Source organism: Rhipicephalus sanguineus, chromosome 11, assembly GCF_013339695.2.
Source record: "Rhipicephalus sanguineus isolate Rsan-2018 chromosome 11, BIME_Rsan_1.4, whole genome shotgun sequence".
In the NCBI taxonomy this organism is placed as follows: Eukaryota; Metazoa; Arthropoda; class Arachnida; order Ixodida; family Ixodidae; genus Rhipicephalus; species Rhipicephalus sanguineus.
Genome location: NC_051186.1, coordinates 32,065,270 through 32,087,200, shown reverse-complemented (window position 1 = coordinate 32,087,200; position 21,931 = coordinate 32,065,270). Strand labels below are relative to the sequence as shown.

General features: G+C 42.9%; 2 protein-coding genes across 2 annotated transcripts; one reads left to right on the top strand and one right to left on the bottom strand.

The window, feature by feature from the left end:
* Positions 1-171: 171 nt before the first annotated feature.
* LOC119374667 (conserved oligomeric Golgi complex subunit 2) lies at positions 172-19,667 on the top strand. Its single transcript, XM_037644831.2, has 16 exons — positions 172-338; positions 503-664; positions 769-834; positions 993-1,073; positions 3,619-3,701; positions 4,481-4,583; positions 5,264-5,443; positions 6,658-6,773; positions 8,847-9,113; positions 9,960-10,021; positions 10,843-11,153; positions 12,950-13,025; positions 13,154-13,299; positions 16,425-16,561; positions 17,771-17,939; positions 19,292-19,667. The coding sequence occupies exons 1-16, from the start codon at positions 261-263 to the stop codon at positions 19,382-19,384; spliced, it is 2,130 nt and encodes a 709-aa protein (XP_037500759.1). The 5' UTR covers positions 172-260; the 3' UTR covers positions 19,385-19,667.
* LOC119374670 (SAYSvFN domain-containing protein 1) lies at positions 19,274-21,856 on the bottom strand. Its single transcript, XM_037644840.2, has 2 exons — positions 21,622-21,856; positions 19,274-21,540 (listed from the first exon to the last, which is right to left on the bottom strand). The coding sequence occupies exons 1-2, from the start codon at positions 21,766-21,768 to the stop codon at positions 21,145-21,147; spliced, it is 543 nt and encodes a 180-aa protein (XP_037500768.1). The 5' UTR covers positions 21,769-21,856; the 3' UTR covers positions 19,274-21,144.
* Between the last annotated feature and the right edge of the window lie 75 nt (positions 21,857-21,931).

Genomic DNA, 21,931 nt, shown 5'->3' with positions numbered 1-21,931 from the left:
ATTCGTAGCCTTTGAGATTCGCAACTAAAACTCAGAGCAATAAAAAAACTATCCTGAAGCGTAAACTTTAAAACCACGTATTGATACTATAACAGCAATATGAAATTGGAGTTTTTCAGGTGTACTGAGGCATAAAACCGCAGAAAGTGTGCTGAGGTGGACCGGCTGAAACCGAGTAGTTGTCTGAGGTGGCAAGATGGCAGCTTTGGGCCGGGCAGTTTCAAGGTAGCCAAGTGTTTTTGCCGGTAAAGTGAGCGATCATGGAAGGCATCCTCGCTGACAAGCTCTTACAAGAGCCAGCGGTTAACCTGTGCTTCCACAAAGATGTGTTCATGCGTGTAAGTTCCTTCTTCCCGAGGTTAGGTTCGACTATGTCGCGTTCGGGACGGTTCCTGTCCTGTGTGCACACCGAATTTTAGTTGGTTTTGGCGGCTGTTTGTGTAGCAAAGTCAGCCGCCCCGAACATTTTGCGTGGCTGATTTTATCGCTGCTGTCTTCGCAGGAGAACTTCTCAGTGGACACGTTTGTCAGCGAGCACAGGAAGCGTGCCAGCTTAGAGAAGCTGCGCGACGACCTGGTTGTACACCTCAAGTTCCTGCGATCGTCAATGATCAAACTGATTAACAAGGATTACGCGGATTTCGTCAACTTGTCAGCAAATCTGGTAAGCGCAGACGGCTACGCTTTTAATGATGTCTTTCTTTATTAGGAGCGGAGGCCGAGCCGTACTTCTCTAACTGCTGATTCGCGTCCGTGGTTATTATTTAGGTCGGACTGGACAAATTCATCAGGAACATCTCCAAGCCCCTCGAAGACTTGAAGAAAGAAGTAAACGTACGTGTGATGGCTTCTCCTTTCTTGTATTGTAAAATTGTGAATTGCGAGCATGAATCCACTTCCTGTACGTGTCGGGACTGGTACCTTAAATGAGAAACTATGTAGACTCGAGGCGAGTGAAGGAAAAGAAACAGTAATGCACAATTTACTCCCAGGAAGCCAACACCTCGTTTGAAGCAGCGCTGACACAAGCGAAGACTGAACTCGCTGCCAGACGAGCTGTTCAGGAAAAAAAGGTAAACAACTTATTTTTCTGGCTGCCTGAACTTTATTTGCAGTGTGCTTTACTTGCAAGCTCACAAGTTCTGCTAAATAGCTTCACATACTTGTAGTTGTAAAGCTTTAATTGGCAACCAGTCGTACGTGTTCTTCTAGCATTTCCTGATCATCATTCACGTTGAGCTTCGTTGGAAAGCTGTGCTGCGAATGATGTAGGAACAGAAAGTGAAGAAATTAGTGCAAACACAAAAGCTTCTGTGCCTTGGCTAGTGCAGTGTTTGTTTTTGTTCATAAACGTGAACCATCTTGCCTAACAATCGGCTTTGATGTACTTATGTTGAAGTAACGGGCCACCAGGATATGCAACATGCTTTGTCAGCAGTTCAAACAGTATCCTGCCAATGTTATCATCAGGATCGGTGAGTGGTAGGTGATAAGGAAGGCGTAAAATTTAGCGACAGCAACCCCTTCGTTATACTGGCCATGTTTTGCTTTTCTTCTTTTGGTGTGTGTTGATCAGAGGCTCTGCGGCGTCTGATTGGTGGATTTATACCTTCTGTCTGTTCTTGTGTCAAACATATAGATGACCGTGCATAGCAGTAAGCTTGTACTTATTGAAACTTCGAGGGTAACAAAGAAACCAAGCAGCATGCTAAACAATCAGTAGAATGAAAAATCACATGTATTTGCATTAAGAAACAGGAACACGGCATTATGGATTAAAGAAATATATTGGTAAGGGAAATGGCTGTGAAGATGACAGCAATTTACAGGCATAGTGTAATTTCAGCTGGGGCAGAATAAGCTGGATTCGCACAATGGACGGGATCGTGTAACGGAACAGTCGTGTGACATATGACACATGTTGGATGACTTTGTAGCTAGCGTTCACATGAAATTGAAGAAAAGTGTATGACAATGAGGTAAGCACCACTTTTGCTCTTCAATGGATGGTTGATGGCACAAACATGTTATAATGCCTTGCATATTATCCTACAGCTAATACCCCTGTCACGCTGGATGTTTTAATGTCATTCGAATGGAATGACATTCGCATGTAATGACATTATGTGGCTGCTACACAGTGATAATTAATGTCCTTAGAATCGAATGCCTTAAGAAATCGAATGAGTTCGAAAAACTCATTCGCCGTCGCAGCTGAACCGAATATATACTCTCTACCCCAGAGACTACTTAAAATGTGGCATTCCGCATTCCCAATTTGACACGCATTTATACAAACTCGCTATATACGTTGCTTTTTTTTAAGGCATCTCTCATTTTAACGAGAACAGGTGTACGCAAGGCTGCTGCAAAATCTTTTTACTCTCCCACTCAGTGGCGTCTGGCCGCCGGCGCTGTTGGTCATAGTGTAAACAAACAGACGCCTCTATGCACGTGTATCTGCAGCGATGGCATCAGCTCCGCGAGCGCACTGGATCCAGGCAGAGGCGTTTGCTCTCATAAGGCTATGGGAAGACAATTTTGCGGAGTTCCTTTGGAAACTGCTTTCCCGCATGGACGCATGTGAGACAGCGTTTTGAAAGCAAATAAACATGGAACGCTCTGGGTTTCTGAGTGTGTGCTGTCGCACCGCAAACTGCCACGGGTGCCTCTGTCACTTCGCGTTGGGGAAAGCTTCAATAGACGCGGCACATCTTTTTTTTTTCGTCACACCGCGCATGCCTTAGGGGAACGCACTCCGCCTTGTTTCATATTCATACCCAACAGGCTGCGTCTTGATTCTTCTTCTATCTGAAGATCAATGAGTCTCTTCGACTGTCTTATGCGCTTTTCTCGCAACGCGAAGTACAAAGCAACTAAATGCTTTATTTGCTGCAGCTTAGCGTCGTTGTTCAGCGGCACTGCCATGTCAGCCATGTTGCTTGTGTTCATGTTGCTACTGGCTAAGCGTCGTCTTGGCTAATTGTGGCCAGATATTATGCGATACAAAATTTTAACCGTTTATTTTTTTGTGAAGCGACTTCCCACATGTCTTTTAAAATAAATAACTTCACTTTTCTACAACTCTACATGACCTTCCTAAACTTTTCAGGCCATTTTTTGTCTGAATTATCGACATTGGTATCATGAACTAATGACATTACTTTTTCCTGTGTAGCACCATCACGGATCGAATGGCATTCTTTGCACCGAATGACATTCGAACCTAATGACGTTAACACCTCCAGTGTGACTGGGGTATAACAGTATGAGCTAAGCATTCTTAAAGCACATTTTAGTTCAAAGAATGACTTCAACTGAATAGAATAGGATGACCTGCACACTTAAATGTTTGACATTAATATAATGGTATTTCTAGCCAATAATCCCAGCAGTGATTCTCGTTTCATGTGCATTGTAAATTGCTCAGTGAATGCAGTGGGTGTTATACCTGCTGCTCTGTTATGTGAATGTAGCCAAGTGGACATAGGATAGACTTATGTTTATAATAATGATGATGGTGATGACTGTTGCATTGCTGATGAAGCTGTTGCATTGCCTACCTGGAGCTGTGCTTAAACAACCCCTTCCCTGCTTTCTTTGTTGACTTTGAATCAGGCTTTACTGCATCAGGCTATAGCCGTCTCCAAGAGCGTGGACAAGATCGAGCGTCTTCTACCATCTCCAGACCGCATGGACAGGTGGGGCATTTACACGAAGAACTATTAATTTATTTTCTGTGAGGAAGTTCAAGGTGTTTGCTAATAGCTTTAGTACTACTACTGATTGTCGCCATGATACTTGCAACATTGTCACCATGTTTTGTACCTGTGGATACGGCTGTGACCTTACGAGAGACTTTTTAAATGACCTTTAATGTGCACATGACACCCTCTATCAATCCAGAATTTTCATGCGCAGAGTTAGGTTTCGTATGCACTAAGGAAAGTTACTGTTTCAAGTGGCATTGTTGGCCGTTGTAGATTTTTTGCGATTATGTAGCTGCAACGAAGCATCCGAACTGCTTGTGTTACACAACTGTGTTTATTGTCTAGCAGCTTGCTCAAGTTCTGTCATACAGGTGTGCACTAAATTTGCATGTTTAAGGAAACAAAATTAACATTGTGCTGTGCCCAGTCATTAAAGCTTGTTCATTGATCGAATCTCTCTTTGCTGTCATTCACTGCATTGATCTGGTTGACTATCTTTTATGTAATGTCTTGTGACTTCACAAAAGACATATTACACTTATTATTACTATGTTGTACCATGAGAAAGAATGCTTTGAGAATTGTTCTGCGTGATGTGCTGTGGAGGGTCGTGAAATAACATTGGGAGGGCCCATTGTCATAAAATTGTGTCTGTGAAGTTTTTCACTCTATATGATAGTGCGACGTGGAGGGAGCAAATCTAAGGCACCATTCTAGCGCCATGTTTGTGGTGAATGGGTCTCGGACTGAGTTTCGACTTCCCTCGACAGGTGGACGAATGAGCAAGTGGAGCAGGTGGCCATAGAGGTGAACCAGGTCCTCTTCTACCTTAGCAAATGCAAGCAGGTCAAGCTGGCTGGAGCACTGGCTGAGGTAGGGTTTGCACACCCCCCCCCACCCCACTCCCCCTTAGAAAAAGAAAGACCTTAGGATATCTGAAATGTGTAGTTTGAAGTATATTAAGGCATTATAGTTGCTCAGTGAAAACATATGAGTTTTGATTAATTATAAGTGAAATAGATATCACTTTTGTAGTGCTTCAATTCGGTTGCAGTCTTCATTAGCCCTTAGATAATTGTGTTATAAGCACACTTTCATCCCTTTTGCTGAAGGCCCAAAGTGCAATATACACACACACACACACATATATATATATATATATATATATATATATATATATATATGCTGAGATTTGAGCCCGAAATTCAAAAATAAACCTTTGAGCTTCATTCTCTCTTTTAATGATTAACCAATGACAGTACAGTTAACTGCAATAGAACTTCCAAAGGATAATTTATCACTTATAACTGATTTAGTGTTTTATTTCAGTATCTTTCTGATGCAGTTCTAGAATGGTTACCGTTCAGGCAAGTTGGTGTTCCATAACTGCAGAATGAATTAGCATGACACATAAAAAAAAAACACTACGTACACACTCGTCTCTTCATGTGTGTCGTGTTTTCTTTTCCGTCGGGTGTTGCACCAGTTCATGCTGTGGTTGCTGTTATAGTTTGATTTCAAGAGCTGTCCCACGATCTTTTGATCTTCTCCAGAGAGTGAATGCTGTGACCGAGCTGCTTCAAAGGCACCTTGAGGACAGCTTCTTGCGTGCACTCAAGATCGACAGCCAGGCCGAGCTGAGCTCTGTGCTGAGGATCTATGCCACACTTGACCGAGTGGAGGCTGTTGAGGAACTCTTCCGCAAGCGGATCGTTGCACCTGCCCTAGATGAGGTGGGTGCATGGCCTCAAAGAGATCACTGTTGAACATGTTTCTCAGACTTGTTTAATTTGGCAAATCTAGGCCATTATAACGCAACTATATTTCTGCAAATCAGTTCTGCAGAATCCCGCAAGATGGTGGAAGGGTTAAGAAATGGAAATTGACAACCACCCGTTAATATTATGTGTCCATGTGCTTCGAGTTTTTGATTAATTCGCCCTCGTGCTGCCAATTGCCTACTTCCTGGTTAGCTCAGTTGGTAGACTGACCGCACCGGAAAGGCATTGGTCCCGGGTTCGATCCCCAGACCAGGACGAATTTTTCGGCAACTAAAAAGATTTTTTTCTGAGAAATCTGTACGGATTTCCTTGTGGCTTCGTGCTATGGGGGGTTGTCAATTTTCTTTTCTTAACTATATTCCCTTCTGTTCCTATTCCTTAATCGCCAGTTGCATTCCCTTTCGCATTTTTAATTTCATAGCAGATAGAACGAGAATAAGTGAAACTTATCTGTATGTTTCTTAAACTTGTGAACGTCTAATACGGTCTTGCTCTGGGCATAAGCGTAAAATCACAAATCTTTTCGTGCAGGAGCTTGGGAATCTGGTCCAAGAAATGAATGCTTTTGGTCGTAAGCGCAAGCACCTTTTAACTAAGGCGCACACCATGCTGAGTTGAAATGAAGTGGTGTTGGAAAGATGTGACAAGGAAGAAGAAGTTGTATGCCAACAGTTTAGCGTAGAGTGCTCTGAACATGAAACACAGGCTATCCAGAATGTGCCCTTAGGACGGAGGATTTCAGGCATTTGACTTTGCGCCTCTGCCCAACCATTCTATTGAATGCCTTGGTTTCATTTTTTACGCACCTGTGTACAGCAGCAGATGCAGTGTGGCTTCCTCTTTATCAAGGAAGGTGTCCACCAAACAAAGTACACAATAACGCACATTGTTTTCTTAATTGGTTTATTTTAATATGAAGCATACCCGAGTGCTATACAGGAGGGAGTCTCAGAGCACAAAGCTGAAAAACCTCCTGGCTTTGCACAAAACTAAGCGATAATTTCGTCAGACTTTCCACAATTTCTGCTAGTGGCGTCATCAGTGCATGTCAGTGTGCGCATGTGTGTGTTGAGTCACAGCTTTTGGAAGATTCTTACAATGCACTGAAACAGTGTTTTTTCTTCTTAGTAATTTCTCCATTGACCGCTTCTTTTCTTGTATGCCAGATGGTAAGCGAAAAAGTGGTTCAGGAGGTTGGCCTGGACGGCATCTACAACCAGGTGATGATGTTTGTCAGCACCAGGTGCCAGACGCTTCTCGACCTCACCCTCGGAGCTGCCAGGTGCGTGCTCCTCCCGAATCCCTTGTGTCAGTGTTCTTTTCTCTTTCTGCACAGTTCAGCACATTGCCCTGTCATTTTACTGCTAAACACGTTGGTTGCATGTTTGATTACCAACTTCACATAGATGAAACTAGAATGCAAAGATGCTCGCGAGTTTGTGTTCAGGTGCATATCAAAGGGCCAGCTTTCAGGCTGCATAAAGAGCCTTCTTTTAACAAAGTGAAATTAGTGCAAAAGGAGGTCACCAACCAAGGCCAGGTAGACACGGACATGTGCAGCGATCAACATGTTGATGGGTGATGACGAACGTTGCTTGTTGGACATCACACGTCTTTTCTGTGCGACATTCATCATTACTCGTCAACATGTTGATCGCAGTGCCTGTCCTTGTCTACCTGGCCTTGGTTGGTGACCTCCTTTTGCGCTAATTTGACTTTGTTAAAAATGCGAGACCAACTAGCCCAACAGTCTGTGCTAATAAAGAGCCTTGTTTGAGATATTGGAGAACAGGCTTCATGCACGATTTATTGTTTGCTAAATTAATGCATGCATCACGAAAAGCTTCCACAAATATACATTCTGAGTACCGAATGACATATTTGTGACATATTTTCAGCAGCTACCAACTAACCCACAAAGGACTTCTCTTGAAGCACATTTGTAGTGTGCTTGGCCTAACTTTTTATGTGTCTTTTCTGGATAGATTATCCAAGCTGCTTGTGTCATTACTAGGGATGGGCAAATAGTAAATTTGAGTATTGGAGTGAATAGTGATTTGGTCCAATAATATCGAATCAAATAGTTTGAGTCTTATATGTCCCATATTATAAAGAAAAATTACCATTTTTTGTCGCTCATGACCCAACTTGCACAATATGTTTAAGAATTAGAACAAGGCTTGTGTGAATGCCACTTCTTTGGTTCACGATAAATTGGAAGCAACTTTGAATAGTTGCAGGACTCGAATAGCAGTAGAATGCACGTTATAAGCGGTAAAATATGTTACGTTTTAAAATTTGCTATACTTAGCGCATATAAGCCCATATAACATGCTTTTAAACAAAAAAAGAAAAGATTAGTAATCAAGGTCTAGGTAATATGTATATTTAAAGGGGCCCTGCAACACTTTTCCAAGTAGCCATGGAACGGCTTCATTAAACGAGCTTATTTCCTCACAAATCGACCACCGAAGAAATGTTTAGAATCCGTCCAGTACAAGCAGAGTTACAAAGATTTGACGCATGCTGTAATTGCTTTCTCTCTTCTCTCGTCATGACGAAAGCGCTGGAGGCCAAGCAGGGAAGGGTGGCACGGGGGAAGAAGTCATGCGCGCCTCATGACCTTGAGCACTTTTTCTTTTTTTTTCTTCTGACATGCGACATACTTTCAGTGCGATAGTGCGTGCGAGCGGGTGCCAGTGACGGCCTCCCGTGGTGGCCGCGGTAACTACCGAGTGCGCCATGTTCAAATCAGCCAATGGCGTGGCCAGTGGCAGTGACGCCGTAAGCATCATTTTTGTAGAGAGAAGAGAAAGCGCTCTTTAGCTGACTTTGAGAATTTATTGTAAATCCCACACCGCATACTGTGCTCTAATGTTTGGCTCGCGTGTTCTCGGGAGCCTTGACTACCGATCGGCAGCATTTTCTGACCATGCTGAAAAAATGTTACAGGGCCCCTTTGACTTTGATGTGTGGCTTCATGGCAGTGTGGATTTCGCTTAGATATATGGTTCCATGGCATAGCAGCCCCACGCTGCAGTGAAATCATGTTTTCGGGGGTGTTACGTGTGGTCAAATGTATTCATGTGAAAAGACAGGGCGTGCGAACACGGACACAAGAGAGAAGTCAAGGCACCAAAAACTCATGTCTTTCAACATGAATACGTACCAACTAGATCAGCTCTCTGTTTTTCTCAGGTCAAATGTATGTCTTTTGTTAATATAGAATATTGTAAATTCGTGCCGAATCAAATTCGGATACTGTAATATTTGTTCGAATATTTGAACTGCTCGAATATTTGCCCATGCCTATGAGTTACACTTTCATTTTAGTGTTATTGCAATTTGTGTGCAGTGTTGCGGAGACAAACGCGAGTGGTTATGCATTCCTGGAGAGGGCAATCCTGCCGCAGCTGGTGTCGATGCTCGAGGAGCGGCTGCCTTGGGTGTTCAATGCGGGTGACCCGGAGTCCTTTCAACGGCGCTTTTCGGCCAGCGTGGCGTTCCTCGAGCGTCTTGAACGCCTCTGCCACAATGTGTCTCAGGTGGAGAGCCTGCGGGCGCAGCCGTGCTACATGCACTTCATGGCCAAGTGGAACCTCGCAATCTACTTCCAGATAAGGTATGAGCAATGAGATAATGTTTCCGCATTCAGGAGTTTACTGTTTACATACTCAGTGTGAGGCCACTTCATGTGTTATCAAGAAGTGAGCTCGTCTTGCTAGACATTAGCTCATGTTTGCCTACTGTGAGATCACATTAAGAATTGAGCATTCTTGCGCATCTTTGAACATGTTCTTCATGAACATGTTCAAATTGAACTATGTCAATTCACTTGACATACAAGTATTGCTTACAAGTATTGTCTGTATGCATATGCAGTAATTTTATCGATTCTACCTCTTCACAAATGCAAGCTTAGCTTGTATTACCTAGAATTTAATTATATAAATGGAAGTGTTTAACTGGTATCACTGGTTTGAGCACTTCATGGCAGTCATGTGCAACAGAATTTGGTCATTATAACTCCGAATATGAAAACGTGTCAGTGACAAAAATGCAAGAACTGATATGAGCATAAATATGTTACATTCATCGTCATCATAAGCATTCCTTGTTTTGTGTTCATGTCAGGTTTCTAGCATTTCTCATTTCTGAGAGAATTCTGTCGTAGAAATGATGAAGTCTATGAACTCACTGTAATGTCGTCAATGCTTTGCTATGGGCAAAATATTTTGGAAGATAAGCTGGATCGTTATTTTCTGTGCCTGTTGCTAGCTTTATTTTGCTACAAAATCACTCTTTTGTGTCGGTGACCTGCAAGCTTAAACTAACCTTTTTTTTTTTGCTGGAGTTTGAACAAGTGCTTATGATTTCTGTAGTTGTTATTCCTGTTGCTAGTGGCTGTAGTTGAAAGGCATATGATTGACTACCATACTTTATCTCCTGCTGACCTTTTTCGTGACAGATTTCAGGAGATAGCCTGCCAACTGGAATCTGCCATAACTCAACCATCACAGCGAAGTAAAGGTAGGTGTAAATTACTGCCCTTGTAAGGCTAATGCAATGGCAACTGTAGTCCAATCGATTGTATATTGGATATGTTCGGCTGACTTACTACTCTGATCAGTCCACAAATTTCCTGTATTTTATTTCTCTTCTGCAACACTGGTCATGTTAAGCTATGGAAACATCAGTTTGACCAGCAGCATCTGGCACTGTAAACCAGTTACCTAGCTACAAAAAAAACAAAAAAAAAAACAGGTGGCATTAGTCACCACATCTCTAGCTAATCTTCATCATTGTCCAGTCTGTTAAGTCTGGGCATGTGCGAATATCACTTTTTTTGGTTCGAAGTAAAGTCAAAGTGAATGGTAGTTAGTATGAGTAATTTGGAAGTGAATTCGAATTGCAACAGGATTTAAATAGTGGTAGGGTGCAAGTTATTAGTGGTAAAATACGTTGCGTTTTAAAATTTGCCATACTTACCCGAACAAGCCCGTGTAATACACTTTTAAACATTAAACATTACAAAAAAAACTTAATCGGGGTGCAGGTAATATGCACTTGTAACATTGAAGTGCGGCTTCACGGCAGTGCGAATTTACCCCGAATAGGCAGTTTCACAGCATAGCGGCCCCACGCTGCAGTAAAGCCACCTTTTGAGGCGGGTTACATGTGGAGAATTACGTTTATTCGTTTGTTTGCATTACATCGAAATTTCTGAACTTTTAAATTTGTGCCAAAGCAAATTAGGATACCGTAATATTTGTTAGAATATTCGAAGCACAGGAATATTCACACAAGCATAGTTTCGCCGTATTTCTGACAGCTGTCCTTGAAACGTGCAGGTGACGAGTTCCTGCTGTTGTGTCACGAGGCACTGTGGGGCGCACTGCGCCGCTGTTGGGACGAGGACGTCTTTCTGGTGCCCCTGTCGCACCGGTTTTGGAAGCTGACGCTGCAGCTTTTGGCTCGGCACCGGGGCTGGCTACAGCAGTACACCACTCAGTCGGGAATCGGAGAGGAAGCAAGTTCGGGACCCGAGGCTGGAGACGGCGAAGATGGCGCAGGCTGCGACACATCAGTCGACCTTGCGAACCCTCAAGGCCCCGTCCTGTTCGTGATGCTTCACTGCGACGTGCAGAACGTCGCTTCTAAGGTGAGCCGAACCGGTGTTGTTTTCATGAGAGTAATTTCTTAAAAGCGTTTGACCCTTTGAGGTGCTTTGTACACAGTTGGGTAAGCAACATGTTTGTGTTAATATAATAATAATGATTGTTGGAGTTTAACGTCCCAAAACCACGATGTGATTATTAGGCACACAGTAGTGTAAGCTTCATAAATTCCAACCACCTGGGGTTCTTTAACGTGCACCTAAGTCTAATTACATGGGCCTTGAGCATTTTTGGGTCAGCAGACGAGCACCATATCCACTAAACCACTGTGGCGAGTATGTGTTGTTTTCGTGACAGTAATTTCTAAAAAGCATTTAAGGGGTGACAATGCTCTTTAATTTTTAGAAATTTTATTCTTGATCGATCCTTGTAAAACTTGCTGAGTGTATGTATATTTGTATGCTGATTTCAAATAGGCCATTATTCTTCTAGTACGACTTGTAGTTTGAAAAATATCAAACATTTCATGTGCCTTTTTTGGGGAGCAAGATTTTTTTCTTAAACTGATAGAGTTACAAAGTAAATCAATGCATCACAATGATTTGGAATGAGAACTGAATGCATTGAAACAAAAATAGTTGTTCTAAATGCATTTGAACATAAGTTATGGTATGGTAAACATTCGTGAACGAGTCCATATCCATCTGGAATTTTGCATAAGCTGGGATTTTGTTTCAAACTATTGTGCAAGGGAATGGAGCAAAAGTCAATAGGAGGCAGACACCAATGTTTTTCTTGTGCTGCAGTTCAGAACGATTAACTTGTACCAGCTCATCCAACGTTTTGTTTTGCATAATGTGAGGTGTGCTGTTACGTGGAAGTGGCGTGACGCATGCAACCGTCACATTGGCTTCATTGGTGTCATGGTCTGGGTATGAATCTGGCTTTCATTGTCTTTGTTAGAGCTTTTCCTGAAAAGGAAATTGTGGGGATATTTTACGCTTTTGTATCCCCTGATGATAGATTTGTACACTTTACGCACCAGTGGTAATTTGGGCAATTTTGTGGCTGTGTCACCAAGATGTGACTGAGGGTGTTGATGGCAGTGTACCGAGGAAAACTGACTCATGCTTAAGTTTCTTCCGAATGTTGCTGCAGTTCTTGACGTCATAAGTGTGGTGCTAAAAGATAACCTTCATGGCATTTGATTTAAAAATGTTACTTGACAGTGTCTAGTTGCCTGCAAATTGTATAATTCCGATGATGAAGATGGGAAAGGCTGCAAAAATGAAAGCAAAAATGTGCAGTAGAATGTTGATTTGAACTGGAAAGCGTGTGGCTGATGTTGATGCATTGTAGACAGCGTTATGAAAACAGGTACACTAGGAAACACACGCGTGCATAACCTACTAAAAAAACTCCTTTGAATATTTCTTTCTAAAGTTAATTTTAGGTGTTAGGTACGCAAACTTGTCATTGAGATGTGGCTTCACAACAATGTGGCCCAATCTGCCATTAGTGTCCTATACGCTGAAACCTCCATATAACGAACACGAATATAACGAAATATCGGTTATAACGAAGTAAGTGAAAAATAGCCCTGCAATACATACAGTGTTAGGAATATATGTTTATAACGAATTTTCGGATGTAATGAAGGTATTTTTGTGCAATATGTAACTTCGTTATAATGAAGTTTGAGTGTACTTTGAAAACTTTGAATTCTGTGATTCGAGCTTATGTGAATATTGAATGTCAATAATAATTGATGGAATATTAGAAAATGAAGATTCGCCCGAGCCTACTGAAAACCGGTCTGTTGTTTCTTTTGCTGATGCAGTTGGGATCCCTCCTTACTGACACAGTCCAACCAAGACTGCAGCAGACTGGTTTTACAGAATTTCAGCTTCTAAAAGGTACAGGCACTTCACAACGATAACTGTGTTGTTGTTCAAGTGCCACATGCAGTTGTAAGCATGTTGCCCACTTGCTGCTCTTGGTAAAAGGCACATCTCCCTTGTCTTTTGCAAACTCATCGCTACAGAGGGCCTGGACGAGTGTTCCCAGCTTCTTACTAGCCTGACTCCCAACATTTCTGCCCGCCTGGTATCCGACGTCGCCAAGGCCTGCTGTGTCCAGCTCAAAATGGTGCCCGACATTCCGCGCCTCTACCGCAGGACGAACCGAGAGGTTAACGAGAATATTTGCATCTCATTAAAGGGCCCCTAAACCACCCAGAGGTCGAAATTTAGTTGCGGTGTTGTAGTTGTGCATGAGTCTACAACGAATGCGTGGCCATGAGAATTTTTCGAAATGGTGCCGTAACAGTGGAGTTACACGCGTTTGATGATCAAAATGCGGCCCTTGCTTGTTTCACTCTTTTCTTTGTTGGCTCGTCTCTCCTCCTGGCCGAGTTCCTCCGTGATGTGCGAGAAGGATAAGCAGGCACGCATACCTGCAGGCAGACAAAGAGGTTCTTTCTGCTGCTGACATTACCAGATTCGCGTGGTGACATCACGGCCAACACTGGGGATACCAAAAGGCCTGGAGAAGAGCGTGGGATTGTTTTTTTTTAGGGGTGTGCGAATATTCGAAATTTCGAATATTTTTCGAATAGTGTTTGCTATTCGATTCGATTCGCACTGAAATTTTACTATTCGGACTATTCGAACTTCCCAAAGACAAATGCAGTCAACGTCCGGTTGAAAGTGACCCCTTCAGATTTTCAATATGCTTCACCTCATTACACTCTCGTATTGCGGCAAAGCTGCCTTTCAAGCTCCGTTACGGTCGAACTTAGCCAAGAGACAGTCAACGTCCGTTTAGAAGTGGTCCCTAGATTTTCAATATGCTTCACCTCCTCACACCCCCGTATTGCGGCAAAGCTGCCTTTCAAGCTCCGCTACGGTCGCAAATGTATTAACTCAAGAAAACGCTGGTTCCAATATGGAGATGAAAGATGTGGCAGAGTTGGGGGCTCAATTAATGCTGTTTTGGACCTGAAATTTGGGCCGGAAGTCCGAAAAATCGGACGCCGAAGCTTTTTAGCATCCAAAATTTCAGATGTACTTATATGTTGACGTCTACGAGGCATATTTGGAACTCCGGACTTGAAGGGAGCACACCCTTGACCGCCACATCAGTTGGCCTTCCACAGCAGTTGAAAGAGGAAGAGAGGCTGAGGAAATGGCATCTCTGCCTATCATGTGTAGTGTTGTTGGCAACACTTTGGTTGCACCAAATCATGTACATAAATACAATTCGGCCTCTACATTGCCTCATTCTTGATAAGAAAGACAACTATGAAATATGACCCCACCAGCGCTTCATCAACCTCGCGAAAAGAAACACTTTCATGTTGCTATCTCACAAGGACATATTTAGGGATTCTCTGCAACTTTTTCTGTAATTTCACTTCGAATTATTCGAAAAATGTTTGAGAAATATTCGAAAATTATTCGATTCGATTCACACTCAATCTTTATTATTCGAATTCGCTTCGCACCCAAAATTTTGCTATTCGCACAGCTCTATTTTTTTTATCTTGCGGCATGTAGTGCTGTTGCATTTGGCACTGTTGATCATGACGGCACTCGACGTGCGTTTACTTGAAATATTAAGAAGAATTTTGGGGGTGGTTTCAGAGCCCTTGAATTGAATGTTTTCTCTGATGGCTGAGCAGCAAAAGCACTCATTTGCTTACGCCTTGCTTAGCATAAAAGTTATGGTTTTGGATCCCGGCTATTTTGGCCATGTCCCGGCAAGAGTGGAGTGCAAGTGCACATAACGCTTTGGATGCGTGTCAGTTGTTGCCATGTTGTAAAAATTAAGCTGGAGCCCATACCTGTCATAGCTTGGCAGTCAGTGGATTGCCAGGCTACGCTCCAATGAGAGCCTGTAAGCTATACTGAATAAATTTTTAGCTTGTACTTCACTTTATCATACTTCAAGGTGCTTGTAGTACTGCATGGCTGCTAATAAAAGTGCGCTTTTATTTATTTGTTTATTTATTTATTTATTTATTGCAGAGCATTCTATGGGAAGCAAGCTGGGATGTCAGAGGCAGATTGACAAAAATAGAGGGAGAAGAGCCACTAGTGTAGTAAAATAGAACATAAAACTTTCGTATACACGTGTAATCAAGAAATAATATAAACTCAGTAGAGTCTGTTAGTTATTATTAATAATGCAGACTGAATAGGGTCATAGATGTCTGAATAATAATAGGGACATGGATGTCATTTCTTTTTAATATTATCGGATGTTGCTGCTACTATTCTTGAAGTTTATCCTTTTTTTAGGGGTGTGCGAATATTCGAAATTTCGAATATTTTTCTAATAGTGTTTGCTATTCGATTCGATTCGCACTGGAATTTTACTATTTGAACTATTCGAACTTCCCAAAGACAAATACAGTCAACGTCCGATTAAAAGTAACCCCTTCAGATTTTCAATGTGCTTCACCTCATTACATAGTCGTATTGCGGCAAAGCTGCCTTTGAAGCTCCGTTACGGTCGGACTTTGCCAAGAGACAGTCAACGTCAGATTGGAAGTGGTCCCTAGATTTTTAATATGCTTCACCTCATCACATCCCGGTATTGCGGCAAAGCTGCCTTTCAAGCTCCGCTACGGTCGCAAATGTATTAACTCAAGAAAACACTGGTTCCAACATGGAGATGAATGATGTGGCAGAGGTGGGGGCTCAATTAATGCTGTTTTGGACCTGAAATTTGGGCAGGAAGTCCGAAAAATCGGAAGCCGAAGCTTTTTAGCATCCAAAATTTCAGCTGTTCTTATATATCGACGTCTACGAGGCAGATTTGGAGCTCCGGACTTGAAGGGAGCGCACCCTTGTCCGCCACATCAGTTGGGCTTCCACAGCAGTAGAAAGAGGAGGAGAGGCTGAGGAAATGCCATCTTTGCCCATCACATGTAAAGTGTTGTCAGCAACACTTTGGTTGCACAAAATCATGTACATAAATAGAATTCGGCCTCTACATTGCCTCCTTCTTGATAAGACAACAATGAAACACCACCCTGCCAGTGCTTCATCAACCTAGCAAAAAGAAACACTTTCATGTTGCTATCTCATAAGAATATGCTTAGGAATCCTCTCTAACCTTTTTTTTCTGCAATTGCGCTTCGAAGTATTCGAAAAATATTCTAGAAATATTCGAGAAATATTCGAAAAATATTCTATTCGATTCGCACTCGCACTTCAATATTCGAATTCGCTTCGCACCCAAAGTTTTGCTATTTTCACAGCTCTACCTTTTTTTTTCATTATTTTACCTTCTGTCTTATCCCTCTGTAGGTGCCATCAAAACCATCCAGCTACATCCAGCAAATCCTGTCACCTCTGGCAACATTAAAGGACCTGGGCACGCAGAATGCAAGTCTGAATTGGGACCCTGAGTGGACTGCATCTGTGCTCGAAGAGGTCACAAAACAGTGAGTGCGATTCTGGGCCTCTGTTAGTTGCTGGGGCTGGTTGATCTTGGACGTGTTTAATGCTTAAAACATGCACTATCTCAGCATCACCTTTGTTGGACCGTTTATTATTATTTATTCCTATTTACATGTGTAATTGCCAAATAGAGATTGCTAAGTGTGGTTTAGTACTGTGATATGAGGTTAGGTTGGTCAGATCTCTGATTGTAAGGACATGCATATCTGAAAGATTTGGTGAAAATTGCTTTTCTAAATTATTTAGTAAAAATACATTCTAAGGCTAGAACTAAGGCTAGAAAGTGAAAAAGAAAGGTTTTATGAAATAACGAATTTCTTGGATTGGCAATTGAGGTTTTTTATGTCAGTTTTCAGCTCTACTGTAGGCTGACATCATTGAAAAGCTGCTTCTTGGAATTTTTATCTTGATAATCCACATCGTAGCTTGCCTAAAGGAGTTTTTCCGATAGTGAAAGCATATTTACTGAACCTGCCTGAAATTTTCTGCTTTGCCGTAAGCGGGAAATAGTTCACCATTCTAGTTCATTGTAATATTCGAAGTCTGATTTTTTTAACTCCATAGATGGTGGCCACATGTGTGTGTAATCAAGGAACACATGCTATGTCGCCTGACAGTGGTGCCTTTCTGTCCCTTGAATGCTTCACCGCACCACGTACACGCTTGACCATGTAACACCTAGGTGTTGTGGTGAAGCTAACCTTGAGGACCTGCTGCAGCTGCTGGGGAATTGGCGTGCGAGAGTGTTGGCTTAAGGCTGGAAATAATCAGCATGGCAATGGTGGTGGCTTCTATTAATGCCATTTTGGACCTGCAATCACAACATAAGGTCAGAAAAATAGGACGCCTAAGGGTTTATGCGTGCTATGTTTCACCTGTCCTTGTACATTGGCTCTGTGGGGTTCATGGTGGTGCTGTGAAGACGCCCAAATTTTCATGAACATAAGAACATTGATATAATGAATGCAGATATAACGAGTTAGCAGTTATAGAGAAGTAAATGAAAAATGGCCTTGCTGTTAGCACAGTGTTACAAGTACATGTTTATGAGGTATTTTTGTGTCAGATGCAACTTTGTTTTAGTTGGGTTTGACTTGTATGTATATACTTAGCTTGTGATATTTTCCTGTGTTTTGTCGCTTTTTTTTTTTGCGGACCATAATAAAGCTTATCCATCCATCCATCCACATTAGGTACATGACCGTAACCAAGGATGTGCTCGTGTCAGTGAAGAAAATGGAAGACAGCCTGAAGAGACTGAAGCGAGCTCGCGATAGGACACCGTTGCCAGAAGGGGCTGCCTCAGACGACGACAAGATCCGTCTACAGCTTTACATCGATGTTGAGCACTTTGGGATCAAGGTGAGCTCTCGTATCTGCAGCTGTTTGCTCTGCATGCTGTTTTTAGGGACCAACAAGCAATTTTTATGGTACCTGTTTTCTTTAGTGCAACGGAAAGCTTACCACTCAGAGTGTCTAATCACAGAATGGTAACGCGGAAAGTGCCATGAAACATTTGTATTTTAGATGTTTCAATCTGCAGCGACTATAATGTCGTATACACACAACATATGCTGCAAACAGTGGGAGGTGAGTGCAAAAGCGGTTTGCGTGTTGTGCATAGCGGTTTGCTGTGCATGCATGCACTCTGCAGGCATGTGCCACGGCTCGACATGTTCCACCAGTTGCCACGAAGGCAGCGCCACTTCTCAGTGCGGAACTCCTTTTAGCTCGTGAGCTGCACAGAATAGAGCAGAGATGGACAATAATATACGTAACTCTAATTTTGAGCACTATTATGGAGCGCTTGAAAGCATCAGACTACGTACAGGAAAGCGGACGACCCCATAATACAGCTTCAACACTCTTCCGATAGACTGCGTGACATACCTTTCTTTTACTTTTAAACATACTTAAAAAATATAAATCCTTCTCAGAATATGAAAAGGATGCTTGAATGTGTCACTGTAATTCACGGTCTTTTCATTTCCACCAGGATCTAATCACACGTTCTGGCCAGTTGTCGTTTCCCTTAAAAGTTTGCGCCAGAGTTTTTCAATCATACGAGTTGCAAAACTCGGTTGTGAAATTGGGACCTGCCCATGGACATATTTATGGAGGATTGCAAACCGATGCTCCACCTGGAAGCGAATATAGAAAACACACTGCCTTACCAAGATCGTTGCAGGCTTCACTGACATTGCGCAAGGACTAGGAGAAGTACTTTCAAGAAAAGCCTAAAAGAGTTCTATGGCTGTAGTAGTATTAGTATCTGCAAAATGTAAGCCGCAAACGTAAACACTCAGCTCGCTTCACCAATACGGCATCACTTGAGGGCTTACGCAACACAACACGCAAAAATACTATTTATTAGCCTGCTTTTCCGCGTACAGGTGGCGCTACAGTCGGCAAACCTCCGCGATTTTGACCAAACACGTGTTTGGATTTTAATTCATGGAGCCTACGGTGTGTTTCGCAACTCTTATAATTGAAGAGCTCTGGTTTGTGTCACATCTCTGCTAAATGTGTTATGCAAATGCTTCCAGAAGTTCTGTAATATAGGGAATAAATGAAAGCATTTATTTGTGTTGTATTTTACGTTGTTGTAACGACTGTTGATTTGGTTTATGTTTTCGAGGTAAAAAATGAACCGATGTTATGATAGAGACATCTCACTAGTTCTTATGACAAGGCTGTTTTGTTTATTTGTACAGATGGAGGAACTCGGAACACCGAAATCAAAAGTCCCAAGCTACGGAGCCCTCATGGAAATAGTGGAAGCAGCGAGGAGTTCCCCGGGCTTGTGACTGTCGTGACGTTGAAAGCACCAGTGCCTTGCCTCTGGAGTAACTGTCGGAGAATCTAACCAGCAGGCAACAATTACAATCCAGGATGTCTTTCCTAGAAAGGCTTGTTGTAAATACCGATCGACGGGGCTGTACATACATCTCTGTAACATAGTAATATACCGTGGCTGATGTGCTGCTGAGCAGCGTTTTTTTTTTTTTTGCATCACATTGCATACGGTTGTGTCGTCGGACACTGTTGACCTGTGCGCGCAAAAAATAAAATCACAGCTGGAAAGCTGTTTGACTAGCATTTGGCACCTTTCACTGACTTTGTACAGCTTACTGCAGTACCATGTGGTTCAATAAGAGAGTCTAACATAGATAGCCATTTCGATTAAACTGTTCCAACTCATTAGCAATGAGCAGGTTTTTGCCATTTTTGCCCAGACACTAGTGGAAATACAGTATGGCCCACTCTTATAAAGTGTCAGATCAATATTTTTAGACTGATAACAGCTCAGGTTTGGCATGAAGGCCTTGATAATCTAGCATTTATGTGTGGCAACAGTGCAAAAAAAAAAGACCTCTTGTATTGCAAGAATATACCTTACAGGTGTTATGCAAAGCACACAAATAAGTTTACAGACTGGTATATGGATATGCTGTACTTTATATAAGTTTCTTTTAGCTGCAGCTGCTTTTACATGGGCCAGACAAGGCATTGCATCGCTTTTATCAGATGAGCATTAATATATTGGTCAACTGAAAGAATATGCATCTCCCCTTTCAACAAAGCTTTGATTTCAGCACACACAGACGAGTTTTGCATTTTTCTTTCACATCGCTGTGTGACGGCCACGTCATCCTTTTGGTTCCTATTTGTGCTCGTGTCGGCATGCCTGTCTTCAGTAACTTAAACTTGATACTGTCTCTATATCCTGTAAACAGCTACATCTGTGTTATTTACATATAGGTGCACCTATATTGTGTTGCTCCTTTTAACAGTGGACTGTGCTGTACATGCCGGTATGGCGATGCTGAGCACAATATAAGTTTTTGCAGTGAGGAGTGATGGCACTGGCTGCCCAAAGAGCAAGATCGCACTGCAAATTTTGTATTCACAGGTATCACTTTGTCCTTGCAAGATTGATGGCACCATTGTTTGTTTCACTGAGAAGGCGACTTTTTTTGCCACGATAGTGGTGTGCAGCAAAACAAATGTACGGAGAACACTTGTGTTTTTCTTTTTATGTGTATTTGTTTTGTTACATACCAACTCGCCTATTTGGCATGTTCATGCAGTACTTTGTTTTGGTCTGTCATCACACTTCATTGTACCTCTGACGACGTATACTTCGAAGTTCTGGACAAAATTGGCAAGTAATGCTCTGCCAACGCATTCTAACGAGGGGGTGGGGGGGGGGCAGGTTTTACTCGCTGCATTTAATAGGTATGGAAGGTCGGGGACACAAAATACTTGCTTCCCATGTGTATGGCACTGGTTATGTGACATCACTACTAATTTTGTCAAAAGTCACGCGTGGATTCTGCGAAGATTTTAAAATAAGGCAAAGGGGGTAGCACCATCTGCATACTACAAGTCACATTTCCATGTACACGTCAACTCCCTTACGGGAAAAAAAAAAGTACGAAAACTTGTTGCCGAAAAATGCTGGATTAACGATTATTAGATATTGCACAGTGTATGCGGCTGCAACTGAAGGTGTCTGTGAATGCGTTAATGTGCTAGCCACACGCGTCCGCACAGCCACTGTTTCTCAGTGCATCGGCAGTATGCCCACAGTCAACTGCCTCTCCAAGTCCTGCGCCGTCAGCGAGCCGTCGATGGCCTCGACGTTCGGGTTGAACACCGAGTAGGCGCTGAGCTCGCCGCGCAGCCGAGGCCTCTTGCGGAAGTTCGTGAACATCACGTAGAACACGCTTATCGCGAAAAACACGGCGCCGAATTCGAGCACCACGAACAGCGTCATCAGCAGGCACCACAGCGTCAACTTGAGCACCAATGTCGCCACGTCGAGCTTGGTCCAGCGACCGCAGGACTCTTCGTCCACTACAGGTTCGTCCGTGACCACTATGCGAGAAGACGGCGTTGAAGCCATCGGCGGAGTTCGTTCGGGTTCTCGTCTCTTGCGAAGCTTGGTCAACGTGGCCGGCTGAAAACAAAACAAAGAAAAATGACCGAGCGAGCTAGGGATACTACAGATACTCTGCGACGCGAACAGGTAGTACCTCACCTTGGCATCGCTGTCAGTGTCGTTGCTTTCGCTCTGAGAACCCGATTTCACGCGCACAGGCTGTTCGGGTGCTTTCTCATCGGTGGCCTTCTGTTTCACCTTAAGCTGTGCGCGAAATTTAGCGAGTTCTTCCTCCATACGTTCCATTCTCTCTTTTTCATGCTGCCAACTCGCTCGACGGTGCCATGTCGGCTGCACAGCAGCTGACGCCGTCACAGTGTTGCCGGTTTTCGCTCCGTTCGCCACCTTTTTTAGTCTAAACTCGCGCATTTCTCGCTCGCATCGTACCCCGGTGTTTTGCCTGCGTTCG